General features: G+C 40.5%; 1 protein-coding gene across 14 annotated transcripts in view; it reads left to right on the forward strand.

Moving 5' to 3' along the window:
- The window catches only part of CSNK1G3 (casein kinase 1 gamma 3), a 163,566-nt gene that overhangs the window by 130,596 nt on the left and 11,702 nt on the right, over nucleotides 1-21,268 (forward strand). For 11 of the 14 annotated variants that reach the window (XM_073344818.1, XM_073344822.1, XM_073344825.1 and 8 more), the window contains 2 exons: nucleotides 15,958-16,064; nucleotides 16,491-16,514. In XM_073344818.1, the coding sequence (XP_073200919.1) occupies nucleotides 15,958-16,064; nucleotides 16,491-16,514 (131 nt within the window). Of the gene's footprint in view, nucleotides 1-15,957; nucleotides 16,065-16,490; nucleotides 16,519-21,268 lie in introns of those variants that run through there. The other 3 variants (XM_073344824.1, XM_073344827.1, XM_073344823.1) reach the window with 2 other exon arrangements.

The raw sequence follows: 21,268 nt of genomic DNA on the forward strand, positions 1-21,268 counted from the left end.
AAATTCTAAACTGATGCTTGAAAAGCTCTTGTTTGTGTAGAATAAAGTAACTGAATAAAATAAAGTGAATATTGCAACTAATCAAAGAGTTGGTTGCTCTAAACCTTTTTATAAAAATAATTAATTCTTATTTAGCTTACTAGTAACAAGCAGTTTGACTATCAGACCAGTGTTCTGATCACAGCAACTCTTTCAAATCAATAAAATAAAAAAGGAAAGTAGTTGATTTGTCTCCTTGAACCATATTAGAATGTGAAATTAGCATTGGATTTGAGATTAAACTGGATAAAATTGAGATTTCTTAAGTACCTTCTGGCTAAATTAAGAAATATTTCTATCTATGTTTAACATATCAGTGGAACACTTCAAATAGTTTATGAACATAAGAACGACCATACTGGGTTAGACCAAAGGTCCGTCTAGCCCAGTATCCTGTCTTCTGACAGTGGCCAGTGCCAGAGGGAATGAACAGAACAGGAAATCATCAAGTGATCCAATCCCTGTCACCCATTCCCAGCTTCTGGCAAACAGAAGCTAGGGACACCATCCCTGCCCATCCTGGCTAATAGCCATTGACAGACCTATCCTCCTTGAATTTATCTAGTTCTGGTGCATTTAGTTTATGGCGCATTCAGTACTTTATTCAAAATAATTACTTCAACAATCCCAGCATTTACTGAGAAAAATTTCAGTACTTTGCTTTTTCTAACCCAAAAACATGACCATCCCAAGAGCAGTTTTTAATTTATCTTAACATTTTGGTCCATTTAAAGCTAGAGGGCAAATTCAGTATTTACCTTTAAAAGGAAGTATTTTTTAGGAAATGGTGACGGTGTGTCCTGTAGGTACAGAACAAAGGCAGATATTGATTTAATTCTTTAATAGTGGAAAACAGAAATTATGAGAGTACAGACTTTTTAGGTAACCTGGCAGCAAAGTTAAATTCCTGCAGAAAGCTTAGTTTAAAAGCAAAACTATAGTATTAAATCATCCCATTGCTTTTAAAGTTAGATGTTATATAGGACAGTAGTTCTCAACCAGGGGTCCAGGGCCCCATAGATGGCCTCGAGCAAGTTTCAGCAGGGCCTCGAAACAGGCCCAGCATTAGACTTGCTGGGGCCTAGGGCAGAAAGCCGAAGCCTCACCGCATAGGGCTGAAGCCCAGGTCCCTGAGGCCCACCACCCGGGGCTGAAGCCTGAACAGTGTAGCTTCATGGGGGCCCTGTGGCATGGGGCACCAGGCATTTGACCTGATTGCTACCCCCAACACAGGCCCTGGCTTTTATATGCAGAAAACCGGTTACTGTGGCACAGGTGGGCCATGGAGTTTTTATAGCATGTTGGGGGGGGCCTCAAAAACAAAAAGGTTGAGAATCTCTGGTATAGGAGATAACTGCACACCTATTGAATTATTGATTGTTTTTGTAACATAGTGGCAAAGGATTAGTAATGTTTGTTAGTAGCAGATACTATGAAATAATGTAATATGCTAATTATTTTTCTTACAGTAGAGTTTGATATTGTGAATAAGTGTTGTGATGTATATCTTTCAGTTATAACTGAATTTTTTAAATCAAATTTTGCCAATATGTTGGGGCATTGGCTAGTCTAGTACTGTAGCCTAGATTCCTTTGAACAATTAGCTATAGTACTTTTAAGGCCTATCTACAGTGAAAAAAAATTGAGGAGTTAACCAAAGGTTTGGAGTTAAAATGCTTTAAACCCTTGTGTGGATACTCTCATTCAGAAGAAAATTGGCTATGCTTTGCTTCAATTTAATCCCCTGTGGAATGAGAGTATCCATGCAGTTGTTTAATGCATTTTAACGTGTCACCTTTAGCTGACTTGTCCTAATTTTCTTGAGTGTCTTGTGTGACAAAGCCATCAGGTTGTATATGGTATGACAGAAGCTATAAAGGGTTCAATTAAGTTGTACAGTATTTCTTTAAATTGTATTTATTACTCTGTGAAGTGCTATAGGAGCAGTGGTGGGAAAAGATTTACCCTTATATGCACTTCGTACTCTGTCAAATTACCTTGTGCATTTTAGAGGACCACCTCTAAACTAGTTCACTCTTCATGACTCATTTTTATTCTTGGTACCTCTGAGATGGCAAAGAATTGGAGCGAATTGTGGTGGTGTGTTTTTTGTGTACAAAATATATTTACAGAGGAGTTCTGTAATAACTAGGACTTAACAAAGTGAATGTTGGATAAACTAATACAAGTCTCTCCGTACATAGCTGTGAATTCAGATATATACTTTTGGCTTCTTTCTTGCTGCTGAAATATATTTACATATTTGCTTTAGCCATAGGATTGTTGCTATTCAGTGGCCGACTGCTCTTGTTTCCACTTTATTGGAGATTGAATTAAGTTCATGTGTTAATATGCTAGACATCTTATTGAAATGGTGGGAAACGTTTTGTACCATTATACTGAATAACTTAGTGTCAAATATGATTTCTGTTTTGCCCTGGAATACTTGAGAGTTCAGTAAACTATAACTTTGTTACTGTTTAAGCAAAGCAAATTCAGAATTTTCAGATAACTCTCTTTTAAATTTACTATTTCTAAGTCCTCAAAAAAAGAACAAACCAAAAAGGTTGAAATTTGAAGGAAGCTAACCTTAATTTTTAAAAAAACAGTTAAATACTGAAAAACGTTAGGTGGTTCTTCGAATGCTTGCTCATGTCGGTTCCATTCTAGGTATGTGCGCACCCATTTGCACAGTTGTCGGAGACTTTTGCCTTCACGATATCCGTAATCGGCTGTGGTGCCCTCTGGAGTGCAGCGCTCATGATCCTTCTTACCACCCGCAAGTGGTCAGCGGTTTCCTTTCTTCACTTCATGTATTGCAACTGTAAATAGTTTTGTTTACTGTAGGTAGTTAGTAATTTAGGGTCCTGGCAAGGACTTTGCCCCAGGCAGGGCATGCCCCAGTCTCTAGGTTTTAAGCCCTGCACTGACTGTAATAGGCCTGTTCCTGTTAGTGACCCCCATGGCAGCTGTCTGAAGTGCTTAGGGCAATCTCATGTAAAAGAAAAGTGTTGCATCTGTAAGAACTTTCATCCTAGGACACAGAGCGCAACATCCATTTGAGAGCCCTCCTCTTGGAGGCTACTCTCCAGCCGGCCTCGGAGCTGGCGCCGGGCTCTACCCAGCACTATTCCCCTTCACCAGCGCCCAAAAAGAATTCGAAAAAGTGGGACGCGGCACTGAGCAAGAAGGACCAAGGGGCAGCAGGAAAGGACCCTGTTCAGGCTGCCCGTCCACCCCAGGGCCACATGGGGACACATCCCCTAGGGGACCTCCTACCCCTCCCCAACTCCTCCACACCCCCCAAGGGATCCATCACCAACTCCAGGGAGCAGTAGGGGACCCAGACTTATGGCAGAGTCAATGCCTTCACAGTGCCTAGAGAGTAAAAGATTCTCGCAGCACAGCCAGCGCTGCGTGCTGCGATGGACCCGGCAAAGGCTCCCTACGAGGGCAAGCCATCTGTGAAATCTTCCCAGAAGGTGAGTGGACGCCGCTGGTCTCTGGAACCAAGGCAGAGCAATTTGTCACCCCACCCCTGGTTTCTGCATCAGCATAGGTCGCCTTAGTTCGCTGGCACTGTGCTCCTGGTCTCTGCCCTCTCGTCGAGATTCACCCAGAGGGAGGCATTGGTCACTGTATGATTGGCACTGGTCTTCCTCCCGCTGACCCTTTCCACAATGTCAATCGCCATCATCTAGATCATGGGAACATTCCCGAACACTGTGCTGTTCCCCCTGCTCCCGGCACCGATCCACCTTTTCAAAGGACTGTTCACCCACAGTGACAGTTAGCCTCCAGACTCGGGCGTTGATGGTCCCGCCGTGGTCACTGGAGGCGGGATCCCTCCAGCACGAAGAGGGAGTTCAGCCCCTCACCAAGACAGCACCATGGTGACTGGGCTCCTGAGGCTGCGTCCATCTCTGTGATGCCATCCTGGTAGCAGGCCAGTGGTTATGCCGATGCCCCTTTCACACCAGTCGTCAATCCCCGCTTCAGACAAGTATCAGACATCACCGGGCTCGGTACGCAAAGTGCAGATGGATGCCGTGGTGGGTGGAAGGGCCGGTGCCCACCATGAGACCCTCTTCCCCCATGGTGAATGATGCCCTAGGCCCTCTCCCAGTCCAGATGAGGCTGTGGTGGGACCCTCTCGTGCTAGCCCACCGGACGATTTTAAGAAGCACCAAGCCCTGCTCCAAAGGATGGCCATAACTTAGGCCTAGAGGTGGAATAGATGGTGGAGCAATCAGACACTTGGTTTAACGTACTTGTGATGGGTTGGGCCCCCCTTCTGGGGTGCCACCTGTTGTGCTGGGGATCCACTGAGCCTGTCCATTCCACCAGCCTGGGCTCCCTCATCCTGCCCTGCTGCACGTACACATACAGGTATGGACATAGAATCTCGCAGTCTGCAATCCTAACTGTTGTTCTTTGAGATGTGTTGCTCATGTCTATTCCATTACCCGCCCTCCTATCCCTCTGTTGGAGTTGCCGGCAAGAAGGAACTGAGGGGGCATAGGGCCGGTGGTGCCTGATATACAAATGCATGAGCGCAGCACTCCAGAGGGCGCCACAGTCGACCCTATGGATACCGTTAAGGCAGAAGTCTCTGACAACTGTGCACGTGGCGTGAACACACCAAGAATGGAATGGACATGAGCAACGCATCTCAAAGAACAATAGTTATGAAAGGTAGGTAATAGTTTTTCATATTGCAAGAAATTTTTCTCCTCCAGAATATCTAATGATAGAGAATTTTTAATTGTTATTTCAATTTTTTTTAAGAACAGGAGCATGCAGCCAGCAAGAATTCTATGAACTATAGCTTTTTTGCTGCATCCCTAACTTAATCTGAAATAAAATTTTTCTGCATAGTGAAAGATGACAGCTAAATGTTAGCAGGAAAGTAAATTAATGAATCAGCATTGATACTTTAAATCAGCTGTGTGTTGAATCATCAGTTTAAATGCAGGTTGCTATATTCTGTCTGCAGAAAATCTTCATTTTAGTTCACATAAGAGTGCCAAGTGCAGTAAGAAACTTCTCTGTTCCTTTGAGATTCCTGATTCATTACTGTACGTTACGTCTCAGCCACACAACATCCCACTGTGATCCCATTAATATTAAGTAACACTGAAAGTTCATTGGTCCTAAGTGTGTGCTTTAAAGAAGTTTTTACATAGGTGTGTATACAACATGAGTGCATATGTGTACACTCCAAATACTATTGTAAAGTCAACTTTTTATATGTAATTTCCATGTAAGAAACAGGGAGTTTGAAAACAAAAATAATGTTAGATGTACTAAAGGGTTTGGGCAAGTCTACCCGTTAATTATGATTATAGTTTTGTATTTCTTAAAGAACCCAAAAACCTTTTGGACGTGCTAGCTAGGGAAATTAATATATTTTTGTTGTTTAGTCTTACTTTGTAGCATCACTTCACATTAAAGTCAGCTAGTAATTTGATCTATGAAGGAAAAATCCTTCACTTCTCTGAAATAATCCAGTCATTCCTCCACCAGTATATGTGAAAAAGGCTGAATCTGTGACAGTCTGTTTTCTTCTTCTTTATAACTTCATTAGTGGAAAGCAACCTACTGTACATTGCTTCAATTCATTAGTTAACCTCCTACGTCCTTGCTTCATAAAAGTTTGTGTCGGTTCCCGAAAATGTCAACTGAATAACTCATTGATTGTTTCCTTCTCTTCTTGGATTACTAACACTAAATGCACTTGTAAAGACCTTATTAAGCTGTTCATGATTTTTTTGTTAAGCATTCATTGTGTCCAGTTAGCCAAAAGATCTGCTTCTTACTGCTGGAATTTCATTACATGTAAGAACATAAGAATGGCCACACTGCATCATACCAATGGTCCATCTAACCCAGTATCCTGTCTCCCAACAATGGCCAGTGCCCAGTGCTTTAAAGGGAACGAACAGAATAGGTAATAATCAAGTGATCCAGCCCCTGTTGTCCCAGCATCTGGCAGTTAGAGGCCTATGGACACCCGGCGCATGGGGTTGCATCCCTGACCATCTTGACTAATAACAATTGATGGACCTGGCCTTCACAACATCTCCTGGAAATGAGTTCCGCAAGTTGACTGTGCTTGTGTGAAGTACTTCTTTCTGTTTGTTTCAAACCTGCTGCCTGTTGCTTTCATTGTGTGACCCCCCTGGTTCTTGTGTTTTGTGAAGGGGGTAAAACACTTCACTTACTCCACAACATGATTTTGTAGACCTATATCATATTCTCCCCCCTTAGTCATCTTTTTTTTTTTCCAGTCTGAATAGTCCCAGTCTTTTAAACTCTCCTCGTATGGAAGCTGTTCCATATACCTATTTTTTTGCCCTTCTCTGTACCTTTTCCATTCCTAATGTATCTTTTTAAAGATGGGGGGACCAGAACTGTGTGCAGTATTACAAATGTGGGCATGCCATGAATTTATATAGTGGCATTAGGATATTTTCTGTATTATTACCTATCTCTTTCCCAAAGGTTCCTAACATTGTTAGCTTTTTTTGACTGCTGCTGTTTTGAGAGAACTAGCCACAAAGGCTCCAAGGTCCCTTTCTGAAAATCCAAGTACATTGTATTAACTGGATCACCCTTGTCCACATGTTTGTTGACCCCCTCAAAGCATTTTAATAGATTGGTGAGGCATGATTTTCCTTTACAAAAGCCGTGTTGACTCTTCCCCAACAAATCATGTTCTTCTGTGTGTCTGATGATTCTGTTCTTTACTATAGTTTCAGCTAGTTTGCCTGATACTGAAGTTAGGCTTACTGGGCTGTAATTACCAGGGTCACCTCTGGAGACTTTAAAAAAAAAATGGTGTCACGTTAGCTATCCTCTTAGCTATCCTCTAGTCATTTTGTACAGAAGCTGGTTTAAGTGATAGATTACATACCACAGTTAGTAGTTTTGCAATGTCATAGTTGAGTTCCTTCAGAACTCTTGGGTGAATACCATCTGGTCCGTGTGACTTATTACAGTTTAGTTTATCCTAATACCTCCACAATTGGCACCTCAATCTGGGAGAGATCCTCCGATTTGTCACCTAAAAAGAATGGCTCAGGTATGGGAATCTCCCTCACATCTTCTGCAGTGAAGACCAATGCAGAGAGTTCATTTAGCCTCTCCACAACAATCTTGTCTTCCTTGAGTGCTTGTTTAGCACCTCGATTGTCCAATAGACACACTGATTGGTAGGCTTCCTGCTTGTTATGTACTTAAAAATATTTTTTGCTGTTAATTTTTGAATCTTTTGCTAGTTGATCTTCCAATTCTTTTTTGACCTGCCGAATTATACTTTCAGAATATTCTTCCAACCAACGTTGTTTTGCAGAGCTTCAAAATCTGCTCCTGTTTGCCCTAGTATTTTAGTACAGGCTCCAGTTCGAAGAGAATGCAGAGGAGAAAAGGTTCCCTCCCTTCTCTTTCTTCCCCATTTTTTCGCTATGATAACCACTAAAAAGAAAACTGGGATAAAAGATTGGATTCAAGAGTCTGAAATTTGGAAGGTCTGGAAAGAGTTCAGGGAGTAAAAACATTTTTGAAAGTTTATATAACTGATATAATAAGAATAAGTATTTTCTCAGTTGCAAGATGCTAATATTTCAAGGGGGGGAGCTATTAGCATGTTAGCTGTAGTGCCCAGACTTCTACAAATTCAAAAGCTTCTACATGAATTATTACCTTGTCTCCTTGGATCACAGAACCAGTTTTGCATTGATGTGTGTTTGAAGTGAGACATAATGAGCTATGATGCCACTAATGAATTGCTCAGGTATATAGACTGACTTCAATAATGAACTTTTTAGATAGGAGAATGCAGTGTTTCTTATTAAGGGTACTTAACTTTCTTAAGGGATTGCTTGCTAAGTATATTTCCCTGTCTTTCATAATTGTTTGTTGGGGTGTTGAACATAAAAATCTGTCAATGGTTTTGAGAGGCTTTTTTCCCTAAACTTAGAACATCTCAAATTAAAAATGTTATAAACTGTATAGTAAAATGAAAGAATAAGGCTGCCTGAAGATGTGCTGCCATTTGGAGGATCAGTATTCAGGACTAAACTTGATCTCTCATTCATTGTAGGGGGGCAATGGAAGTTTGGTGGAAATCTAGAGGAGTCAGTGCTTTAGCCTAATGTTATGATTATGTACATGATGATTATGCTTATTAAGTAGCTCATTAATTTGCTCCAGTGTCCTCTAATGTGTAAAATCTATGTAGAACATGGAGATTAAAACTTGAAAACTGTCTGATGTGAGTTTTAATAGTTGCGTAAGTGTTATTGTGAGGATTCACAGAGCTGCAATGTTTGAATATCTTACAAAGCTGTAGTAAACCCTAAGTCATTTAACCCTCTGTCAATCTTTTACAGCAATATAGCTCTAAAAAGTTCTCTTCATGTCTTAGTTCTGGTAATATTAGGCCATACCTAGCTGCATAGGTTAGAGGAAAACCAGCACCATCTAATCACAGATGTTTGTGCCGCCATTATATACTTTTATTTTGAATTAAGACTCTTCATAATGCAGAAATGGATTCATTTTGAAGAATTTTGATCTAAATTAAGGACAGGGATGAGATGTTGCCAGGGTATTAAATGCTTAGCTTGGACCATGTATCATATCTTATAGGAGTTTCATAAGTGGGGATATCTGGAAGACAGTGACCCATTTTTACTTATAGGGGAGTAGTTTGAGTTCATTTTAGCTATCCATCTCCACACCATATTTGATTTCAAATCTTACTTTAAGGTTTTGGTGAAAGTCTTTTCTTTAATGTTTTGCTGGAATTCATCAAGCTGCAACATGCATATCCATGTTTATGGGTACAGAGGTATCCTAATTTTCTAAAATAAATAAATGATTGTGCTGTTTTTTATGCAGATTATTCAGGAAAACCATTGGACTTCTTTATAAATGGAGTAGTGATATCAACCTGCAGTGGGTTAGATTTCTGTATATAGTTATTGAGTAGTATTTCCACCTAAAGGGTTTGATCCTCTGTGGTGCAGCCACTTTGTACCCTCAGCTCCAAGAGGTTCTGGCTGCATACTTTTGGTGTATCAAGCCCTGAGAGGATCCCTGCAGTGCAGAAGGCATCCTCCAGTAGCATAGAGCAATCATGAAAACTCCTATACTACTCGTCATCTCTGATGTTGGCATATTGAGCAGTGCCAGGTGACCCCTTATACTGTGCTGGTCCCTGGGGCCATTAGCAAGCCAGTATAACTTGGAGGACCAACCCAGCACAGAACTGCCCCAGGATCAGGAAAATGCAAACGTTAACTTTATATCATATCACTTCTCCTGCTCCACCAAGCTGTGATATGTAGAGTTTGGACAGATCCTAAAATCTGTCCTAATGTGCTCCTGCTTTGTTTTTATTTATTTATTTATTTTAAAGTATTTTATAGACATTAACTTCCTGGGACATATCAGTGCCATAAGTTGTTTTGGGACTGATGGGAAAACTGAGTCAGAGTACTTGTGGTTTGTGTAAGTCCACAGAAGAAGTCAGTACCAGCACAGGTATCCGAACTAAGGAGCTCTTGGCCTAGATGCAGACTTTTCCCATTAGGTAGGTCTTTATGATGACTTTAAAAAAAAAAAAAAGGGCTGTAAGGAGCCCACCAGTCTGAAATCTGGGCTGCTCCTCCTTGTTACATTGCTTCAGTTACCTTCAACCAATAGCTGGTTGCAACGCATTTGGCAACCATCAGAATCCCTCCTGCCTGTGATGTGCATTCTCAATCACAGTCTGCTAGTTCATGGTCAAATCAAAAATCTTGCTGGAAAGTTTGATTAGTGAGAGCTCCAGAGAGAGAGTCCATTCCCTGCCTCAAAACCATGCCAGAGCATCCTAGATAGTTCTAAAAATGACATGTTCCTTTGGAAGGTAAGGACCTTCTCCTGCTTCTGGAGCAAGTCCTACTCTCCTGAATTTGGTCTGGGGAAGATTCTCAAGAAAATAATCACAAAAGAGGCTATTCTAGTCTCAGAAGTAGCTATGTGCCTGCTCCCTTTCCACAAGTACAACAAGGAAATTGTTGGGGAATCCTTGAAAAAGTTGCATGCTTTCCCTGCTTTAGGTCAGTGTACTCTCTTTGTCAAATTCTCAAGAACAGGATCATTGCGATACCTGAAAGATGAAAATTTTTTCAGGAGGCCTTTGATCAAACTCTTGAGGGGCTTCAAGTGGGAAAGAACATTGTGCTGGAGCACAAGAAATCCTCCTTTGCTCATTAGTGTTGTTCAGGCCCTGCCGGGTTCTTTGTTAAATACTGCTATCAGGGATTCTGGAGACCCTGCCAGGCATGAGCACCTAAGAACAGGTCCAAGTTGGCATAAACCAGCCAGTAGAGAGTTTTTGATGCCATGGAAGCAAGCCTTCCTTTTTCCTCCTTTTTTCTGGGCACTAAGCTGTCTTTTTCTGCTGGCAAAGTAGAGCAGATCAAAAGCACTACCAAGTATTCTTTGATGTTTCACCAGGATGTTTTGTCTGCGTTCCCCCAGATTTTTCCTGTCTCCATATCTTATCAGTCAGAAAAGCAGGAAGAAGTGGGGCAGACTGTAATTTTCTGGCTTTCAAAGTTGTTTTGAGTGCTAGAGCGGGAATGCTTTGAGAAGGTCAACTCTGTTTGCTTTGCTAAAGAGATAAAGGAGATATGTCTAATTTGGTCCTGATATCCCAAAGGCTGAATTACTTTGTTGCCTACAGAAAATTAAAAGTAGACAAGTGATAGCAACAGTGGAACCTAGAAATTTACTTCTCTCCATCTAAAAGTTGCCTGCCTGCATATACTCATCATATAATTACATTAAAATATGTTGGGTTGAGCATTTTCAAACCTAATTTTATCCTTTGGCCTTGTTGGCTACCAGAATCTCACATCTTAACACTTTTCTCTGAAACAAGGCAGTTAACAAGGTAGTTATCTTAGCAGCTCAGATCAGGAAGTCAAATGGATTTAGCACATGCTGGGCATTGTCGTCATTCATAGATGTGGTCCCATGGGCTAGAAAATCCACTTGTTCCTTGATTCTGCTTCTTTTGGCTTTGCGGACCCTACTTGAGGAAAAGCTTCAGGCCAAAATCATACTAATTCTGGAAGTCCAGCACTTGTGTTGTGGAAGGACCACTACACATCTCTTCAGAGGGGTGTCTTTTCTCAAGTTCACTGTCAACATAGATGCAAGTCTAGCAGGTTGTTAGCTCTATGTTCTGTCTCAGCCCAAGGATCTTGATCCATCGGAGAGTCAGCCCTTGTCCTTTACTCTTCAAGCTGTAGACAGTGAGATTGGTCCTCCTGATCTTCAGGTCACATGTAACAAACCAGGGCTGATTGTTCAGGCAATACAATCCACTTGCAGGGTGACAGGTTAGCATGAAAATCACTTCAGAGATCTCAGGTGCTACAAAGGTTGTTCAGTATTCCAAAGGACTGGCTGAGCCATAAGTCTCATGTCCCAGGGAAATGGGAACTAAGCCAAAGAGATTCTTGCAAGTATTCAGATAAACTGACATCAAATCTGTTTGTAACTACCCAGAATGTCAAGCTTCTTGGTTTTTCAGTCTCTAGAAAGAGGAAGTGACGTGATGTACACCTTTGCTATCTCTTAGCAAAAGTCTTTAATTCCATGATTACATACTAGTTTTTTTCCCAGTAGGACCCCTGCTACATTCAGTGCACAGGATGGATGGTCTTCACTGATTGGGTAGCTGTTCAATATTTTATTTTATCCTCATTGTTCAATATGTGGCTCTGTGCCCTATTTAACACACACTTCCAAACTTTGTGCAGAATACAGAATTATTAGTTTCCTCCTGGGCCTTTATGTGATGTTCATCACTGTAACAATAAAGAGCTTTCACCCTATTACTATTATTATTATTATTTATTATTATACCCAGTTTACAGATGGGAAGTTGAAGCACAGATATTAAGGTCAAAGTCTTCCAAGTGTCCACTCATTTGGGGTGCCGGGTTTGAGATACCTAATTTTTTGAAGATTTGATTTTTTTTCAGAGTAGTCTGGTGTTTTATAACATAGACTTCAATTGTAGTTGAGTGTAACAACACATCTGCAATCCACAGATATCTCAAGTTAGGCTGCCAGAAAATGGGGAATACAGTGGCCACCTGTGACAAGTTTGGTTTAAGTGACTTGCTCAGCATCACACAGGAACTGTGTGGAAGAGGCAGGGATAAAATCCAGTTCTCCAGGATGGCATGCAGCTGCCTTAACCAGAAATTAAGGCACAAGTTTCTGCAGTCCCTGGCTTCGTTTTCTACACACCTTTCTTCTGCATTAAATGAAGCAGAGGCTCCTACAGACAATAGCCTTCTCATTCAATACATAACCATATTCATTCCCACTGCACACTCTACTCCGTGCACTGAATGAGGCAGGGTCCTATGGAAAATAATAGATAATTATTTAATTATAGACTGTGTGATAATGCATACACATAAGGGAAGCATATAAAAATTTCAGAGGCATCCTTATCGTTGCCATTTCCTAACTTTGAAGTGCTTGGTTTTGCAAAATTAACATACTGTAACATAGCTTTTTTAATATAATTTTTTAAAAAAGCAAACTGAAAAAACATGATCCCCACATGAACCATCCCCGTGGTTGGCAACATTAGATCCACAGTACAGACTCATTACTTGAAGGAGTGACTAAAAGCGGTCAGAGGTTGTCTGACTGGTATGTGGGCCAGTCACTAGGAGAAAAGAGACATTTTGTAAGTAGGCTTCACAAATATTTCCGAACACCAGAGCAATATTAGAACCTGGGAATCTTAGGTTTAGTTTTATGTTCTAGATGTCTGCGTACTCCAGTAGTTACTGAGCCACCTGTCCCTTTCACCTATAGCTCATATTCCCCCTTTCTGCAGCTTTTCTCTATGCTGCCTTTCCCCCCTCTTATCCTTATTCCCCTCTTCTTATGTCTCTGTCTGTAGTTTTTATACAGTGGTTAATTTCAGAGTTCTCAGGTTTTTGAGTTCATGTGCCAAGCTCAAGAAGCTTTGACTAAAGCTCAGATGGCTGCTTGTAGGAGAGTAGTCTGTGGTGCAACTAATTAGGAATGGAGCAAACCATAACAAGGTGATGAGGAACAGCAGCCCAGATTCTAGACTGATAGCTTTCTTTGGAGAAAGTCATTTGACTAAGTGAGACCAAAATCTCCCTTTTTCAAAATTGTACTCCACTTCCGAGACAGCTGCGTTCTTGGCCAATACAGTGAAAGTTAAAAAATTACAACATTTCCATATAAGATATTGATGCGTATAAGAGGAAAAACTGAAGGAAAAAGTTCAGGAATGTATTATTGAGGAAAAGTCATAATATTCTCCCTCACCCTTCACCCTTTAGTCATCTACATGGGATGCTTGATGTTTGTTGTCAGAAGCCCATATGCCATGGCAATAGGTGCTGTGGAAATAATACTCCTGGGGGAATTCTGCACTACTGCGTGTGTGCATAACTAATGAGCCACGCATATTTTTAATTATTTGTACAGAAAAAAGCTGCCGAAATGTTGCTACAATTCTGCCTTTTGCCCACCAGAGGGTACTGTGGCGCAAGCAGCAGCAGTTCCCAGCAGAAAATAATTTCTGCAGTTATACCTTTTGCCCACCAGAGAGTGTGGTGGCGATAGAACACAGCAGCAGCTCCCAGCCATCTAGGGAAGAGAAAGAGCCTGCCTTCTTTGCCATGCCTGTCAGGCCAGGTCAGGAGACAGGGGCTATGAGGAGACAGACACTGTGGAGTGCTGTGGGATCAGATAGGGGCTCATAAGGGCTAGTGGAGGAGGACTGACTGGGGCAGGGGCTGAATGGGAGTGGCGTCACAGGGCCCCGGGAGGGGGGAGGTACAGGGCCACATGGTGATGGGGGAGGGCGTGCAGAGCTACATAGGGACAGAGGGTGGCTGAAGGAGGCACAGAGACACATGGGGATGGGGGGGGTTACAAGGACACATAGGGACAGGGGAGTGGCTGGGTGGGGGCACAGAGATGGCGATGGGAGAGGAGGTACAGAGTCACATAGGGACGAGGGTGCAGGGCCACATGGGGATGGGGGAGTGGGTGTCTGAGTGGGGGTGGAGGGACATATGGACAGAGGATGCAGGAACACGTGGGGACAGGGGCAGATGTGCCTGACTGAATGGGAGAGGCTAGGGGTCAGCTAGGGTCTGCATGGGGGAAGTTCCCTAATAATCCCTTCCTGCTTCTCCCCCCAAGTTACAGACATACTTGCTGACAGGTATTTTGAATAAATGACCACAAATAATTAAAACTGTTGTGATTATATTTTACTTTGACAAATAAAATATTCAGAATTTTGCAGAATTTTAAAATATTGTGCGCAGAATTCTTAATTTTTTGGTGCCAAATTCCCCCAGGAGTAAAATTAAATAATTAATTCTTCAGATTTGTTCATATTCTTGCTTTGGTTGCTGTGTTTCCAGATCTGTCGTCAGTCATGCAAGGAAAGGTGCAAGAGCTATGTGGGTGCCCACGCAATAGAGTTCAGACTAAATCTGGCGGGCCTTAGGAACATCTGGTAAAATTCCTACACTGCATTGTTACCTTATCCAACAAGTCTACATCAGTTTCTGAAATCACATAATATCCCCAAAGTTGGATGATGACGTGTAAGCTATATGTGTTACTATTACATGTTGTGGATGAGCAGCATGAGCTAATCCCCATACATAATCCTATCATCTTCCCCAGGTGATCAAATCACAAGTCAGCTGAATCCCACTCCAGGAAAACATTAGGAAGGAAGGCTAAAGATGTGAGTGCATAGTCTACTAAAGAGTTGGATGTACAACTCGAAGCAAACTGAGTACCACTTGCCAGCCAACCAGACAACTCCTTTCAAGCACCTAGCAGTGAAAACTGATATGTTGGTTCCAGGGTAGAAGGGATGGATATGTTAGTGGGAGCTCCATCAGCATTAAGGGTTCTACAGAATGAGTTGTCAACCTTGGTTGTCATGCCTACCTCTCTTTCGTTATGGCCAGATGGGAAGGAGATTCTGCAATTCTTTTTTGTTGTAGCATGAAGTCAGAGTGTAGAAAATATCAAAAACCATTGCTCCAGAGGATGACAAGCAATTGGTACTGAGTAAAGGGGGAATTTCATGCTCAATGAAGAAAAACAAAACTTAGACACAGGAGTTCTGGGCTCACCTGAATACCCTTTTGCTCTGTTTTTGAGAACCAGAGGCGAAACTCTAACTAGCCCCATTCCAGACCTAAATTGCTAATCAGTAGAATGCCTGCCAACACACAGCCTTCAATGCAGGTCACCTGGTGAGGCCCTTCATTCACTGCACCCAGCTTGCTCATCCAGAAAGCCAAGAGGAAAAGATTTGTCTCTTACCTGCTTCTCTTGCCAGATGACCAGAACAGTTTCTTCCTTAATATCATCATGTTCTTGCTTTGTCTTAGCAATTGTATCAAAGAAAGCTGAGGATCTGGGGTGCTGCACTTTGGCTATGTCTACACTATGGACTTTACCACTCTCCAGCTGACATAGTGCTGTCCACACTGGTGCTTTTGTCGGTGAAACTTCTGTCAGTCAAGGGTTTATTTTTTCCACCCTGTCTAACAAAAGTTTTGCTGACAAAAGTGCAAGTGTAGACAAAGCCTCAGTCTGCCATTTTTAAGGAGTCAGTCTTGTAGATCACTTTTCCTGTAGCAGCCGGGAGAGTGAGTGCATGGAGTAAAGTTAGTAAATTGTATTAGAAGAATGATGGTCACGAGAGCATCTAAAATGGTAATATATTAATAACGCTAATCTGGATTTTTCAGTATGTTATGCAGTTTCAGAATCCTATATGTGCACTTGCATGACTTAAAATACTTTTGGTAATTGCAGGTTGTAAGCTCAACAAATGGAGAATTGAACACAGATGACCCAACTGCAGGCCGTTCGAATGCTCCTATCACAGCCCCTACAGAAGTAGAAGTAATGGATGAAACAAAGTATGTATTGTTTTATCTGTTAAGGTTTAAAAGCCAGTGTTTTGATCCACAGTACTGAGCTAATCACTATTTCATTTACCTAGTTACTTATTAAAAGAACCATGCACACTTGTACTAGGAAGTGGCAAAATACTTCAATATTTGTGAGCTTTAATTATGTGGGCTGCAAATAATTAAATAATAGAATATCTGTTATCCTTAATGTTGACTCCATTAGTTAAAGTTAACATAACACAAATTGTTCACTTTACAGTAGTGAAATCCATACTTGATTTTGACATGTTAGCTAACAGCTTGGTAAGAAATTTTACTGTCTTTTGAAATCACTATACTGAATACAAGACTCGTGAAGAATTGTAGAACTTTTGCATGGTGTATGGTGTTCTGATTCTCTTTTTTCCCTTATTTTTTTTTTTTTGTGCGTAGCTGCCAGAAAGTGTTGAACATGTGGTGAGTTCCGAAGTGTAGGCAGGCAGAAATAGCTCCATTGGCTTTGTTCTCATTGCATGGCTTAAAACTTTATGGGGGAAAAAAGGCCTTAAAATGGCAATTACAATTGGAAAACCTATGCAAAAGGATTTGAAGTACATAGTACCATTAGACAGCCTGTCTTGGAGGCAGGAAGAAATACCAGCATGTTAAGGAGCTGTTTTGCCTGCTTCAACTCTTGTTTGTTTCAAGTGGTGTAGTCTGTGTGTATTTTCTCTAATACTTTTAAGTGGACAGTGCAATATCAGTGTTTTTTATATATTATTTGCTATGCCATTTTAGTGGAAAAACATTGATGTTTTCAGATGTTTTCATATTCAGGTAACAATTTAATATCTAGAAAATAACTAATTTATCTGAACTAGCACTAAATACTAGAAGATGTTTGAACTTCACATTTTTTTAAACATAGTACTTACTAAATTATTAGTCACTGACAACTTGCTAACTAATTACAAAAACTTAACTGCCGGGTACATAAATCACAGTGAAAGGGAAAAGTATTTGTTGATGTATAGTATGTGGGAATTAAATACACCCATTTGAATAGTGCAATTTGTAATAAAGACTAAAACAAATTTTCCTTGATTATTAGAAAATAAATAAGGAGTTTTAACTGACACTTTTATATTGCTTTCGAGAACATGATTTCACAACGGTGTGTCCAGTTGGTCATCAGATGGAGACACTCATGCATGAAGGTCATGGTACATTATTACTAGTGATAAGGGTAGTGTTACAGTAGTGCCCAGAGGTCAGACACAGTTGCACTGTGGCCCCATTGTGTTAAGATCTCTAGAAAAAGATGTAGTAGTCCCTTCCCCAAAGAGTTGATACTCGCATGTGTTTCTTCTTTGATGTTAGGACTACCCAAAACATTAGTATTATTGAGATGGGAGATCTTAGGGGGAAGTAGGCCACTTGTAAAGCCTTACAATAAATCTCAACTCAAAACATTTCTTGGATTATACTTGCAGTGGAAAAATCTTTTTTGATAGTCCATCAGTATATTCTGAGATGACTCAGTGTACAAATAAATCTGTCTTAGAATATTATTCTTAATGGTATGTAGTAGTATTTAATCACTGTTATGCCTCGTTTCACCAAAGCACTTTTAAAGAACATAGCTCAGTGATTCTCAAATTTTTTTTACTGGTGACCCCTTTCAGATAGCAAGCCTCTGAGTCCAACCCCCCTAATAAATTAAAAACACTTTAACATCATTATAAATGCTGGACGCAAAGCAGGGTTTGGGGTGGAGGCTGACAGCTCATGACCACCTGGGGGATCCCGACCCCCAGTTTGAGAACCCCTGCCATAGGTAACTTTAGATTATTTCTGATGTTATTGATTTTCAGGGCAGCTACTTAAAGTTGATTATGTAATTTACAAAACACTACTTGCCTCAATAGTCTACATACTAGATGATTTGTAGATTTGGCTTGACTTATACTAAAGCTGTTGCCAGGTGTTCATGTCTGGAAAAATGATGAAGAATAAGGCCAAAATTTTCAAATGTAGAAGCTTAGAGTTAGACAATTCAATCCATATTCAGGCACCTAAAAAAATGAAGTCCAGGCAGTTTTAAGAGATGCTCAGAAGCTGCTGCTTCCTTTGATTTATATAGCATTTATCTTCAGCATCTCTGGAAAAAAACCACTTATTTAGCTGCCTATCTTTGAATATTTTGGCCTAATTTTTTTTATTGCATCTCATAAACTAAACAAATAAATCTTAACCTGTCTCTTTGTCTGACTCCAATTAATCTTTGTGACACATGGGAATCTCACTTTCCCAGAGAGGACAACTATTTTATTGCCAATGGAATCTAAACTACACCACCTGCTTCACCATCCTTTTAGAACTGGTTTTATGTTTTCTTAGTAATTAAAGACAAAAAAGCTGCTGCAAGCAGTAATATACTAGGTATATGCATTCGGGATTCTTTGAGGTATTATTAAGTGCTTTATAACTATATATTGCAAGAATCTTAACTATAAAAATAAAATAAAACTTAGTTTATATGGTGTTGTGAGGATTACTTAATGTTCAGACAGCAATGTAAAATGTAAGTATACCTATATTTTTCATATCCATACTAAGGACAGACATTATATGTAACTTTTTTTTTTAGGAAACTTGGTCTTTTGTCAAGAAACTAGTTACGTTTTGTTCCTTTGCTTAGTCTTTTCTCCCTCTAAAAATATGAACAAAGTTAAAGCTTTCCAGAAATTTTCATTTGTAATATTTTCCCATATTCCAGGAGCATGAATTTAGTATTTGCCCAAAATGTCATTAGTCTCACAGTTTACTTCCAAGACACAATTTATTTTCGGTTTCAGGGATTTTTTTAGATTGCAGAAAAATTGCTCTCACAGCTAGCTGCCAGTGATTTATGGACGCAAGCATAGTTTAGCCAGTTGTAGATATACCTCTTCTGTTGACCTTATGAATCGTGTAGCTTGTTTTCCTGTAAACATCTGATTGCCAGCCAAGGGGCACTTTATAATTGCCAGTCCAACAGTATTGTTACTGTGCTTTCTGTGTGTGTGTGTGTAATATGTGTGTGTGTGTGTGTGTGTGTGCACGCACAAAAAATACACAAATATACTTTGATATCACAAAAGTACTGTGATTGTGTTGGTCATATATTTAAAAGCAGCACAGTATTTACACTCAGCCTAATTTTTAAAAATGAAATACTCTAATTTTAAATTAAATAAAAAGAACAGAAGTACTTGTGGTACCTTAGAGACGAACAAATTTATTAGAGCATAAGCTTTTGTGGGCTACAGCCCACTTCATCGGATGCATAGACTGGAACATATAGTAAGAAGATATATACACATACATATAAGTTGGAAGTTGCCATACAAACTGTGAGAGGCTAATTAGTTAAGATGAGCTATTATCATCAGGAGGAAAAAACTTTTGTAGAGATAATCAAGATGGCCCATTTAGAGAGTTGACAAGAAGGTGTGAGGATACTTAACATAGGGAAATAGATTCAATATGTGTAATGACCCAGCCACTCCCAGTCTCTATTCAAGCCCAAGTTATTGGTACCATTAATGGTATTTCCCTCAGTTAAGTATCCTCACACCTTCTTGTCAACTGTCTAAATGGGCCATCTTGATTATCACTATAAAAGATTTTTTCTCCTGCTGATATTTGCTCATCTTAACTAATTCTATACATCCAATGAAATGGGCTGTAGCTCACGAAAGCTTATGCTCTAATAAATTTGTTAGTCTCTAAGGTGCCACAAGAACTCCTGTTCTTGTTGCTGATACAGACTAACACGGCTGCTACTCTGAAACCTTTAAATTAAATGTTTTCTATTTCTGTATGACTATTTAATTATTTTATGGTGCTGTAAGTTTGCATGATGTTTTATAGCTTTAGGACCAAGTTCCTATCCCAAAGAATTCACAAACAAATTTTAAGAGTTAGGGATTTTGTCATTGTTTTTTCTGTGGAAAATACAGTTTCCACAAAATCAAAATTTTCTGTAGGGAAAATAAAATTTTGGCAAAAGTAACAATAAAAATATTTTGTTTTGGCTCAGGTTGTCTTGAATGGAAATACTTTGATTTGTGGAACCAAATCAAAACATTTCATTTCAGCTCAGTTCAACACTGAATTGCATCTGCCTAAGCTGTTGCAGTGCTTTATGGGAGTTTGTGTTTCAGATGCTTCATGTCTCCATTGTCCATTGCGGGTTGGGCTCCTTAACTAAGTTACATATCCCATGAAGCAGCACAGTCTGTCCTCTGGTTGAATCACTATTGCACCTTCACAGAAGATGTATTCTGGCCAGGGAGCCTGGCTAATAGGGAAGATTGGGGACATGAGGACCCCGAACTACAACTCCTGTGAAGCACTGCAGCAGCTCAGACAAATGCAGTTCAGAGCCAAACTAAGCACAAACTCAGTGTTTTGATGCTCCAACAGCAGTGTTCCATGTTGATCAAAATGTTCCAACATTTTGAAATCAGATTTTTTGCAACATTTTATTCTGTGAAAATTTCAATATTTTAACTTTTGTTCTGATTCAGGTCAAATTTAAAATGTTGAAATATAAACTTCTTGGAGTGATTGCTTGTGTCCATTGCATTGTGGTGTGTGGGCTTGCCACATGCAACAGTCCCGGAAGTTTTTCCCTCAGTGGTATCCGTAGGGGACCAGCTCTGGCTCCCTCTGGAGTGGCGTACATATGCACTGGTATAAGGGGCACCGACAGCTCCCCCTCCCTCAGTTATTTCTTACCACCAGTGATGGTGCTGGAACGTCTCTTTGCCTTGGCATGCTTTCCTTCTCAACTGTGCCTAGTTGTGAATCTCTTGTATATAGTTCTTATAAAGTTTGTATAGTTTATTATTTCCCTTAGTGCATAAGTTAGAAATAGTTAGTACCCTATGGGACTTAGCCTACGGACAGGGCATGCCCCGATCCACGGGCTTCGAGCCTTGTGACCACTACAGAAAACCTATGGCAGTCAGTAATCCCTACCCAAGCTGTCTGAGGTGTTTGGGGGAGACCCACATACGTGACAAGTGTTGCATTTGTAAAAGTTTCAAGCCACGAATCAGAAAGGAGCAGGACATTCGAATTAGAGCGCTCCTTAGGGAGTCGGCCCTTGCACCAGCCTCAGAGCTGGCTAGATCGGACTCTGCTCCAAGCACTACAGCATTGGTGCGGAGTTCACTGCCAGC

This window comes from Lepidochelys kempii, chromosome 5, assembly GCF_965140265.1.
Source record: "Lepidochelys kempii isolate rLepKem1 chromosome 5, rLepKem1.hap2, whole genome shotgun sequence".
NCBI classification, from domain to species: Eukaryota; Metazoa; Chordata; order Testudines; family Cheloniidae; genus Lepidochelys; species Lepidochelys kempii.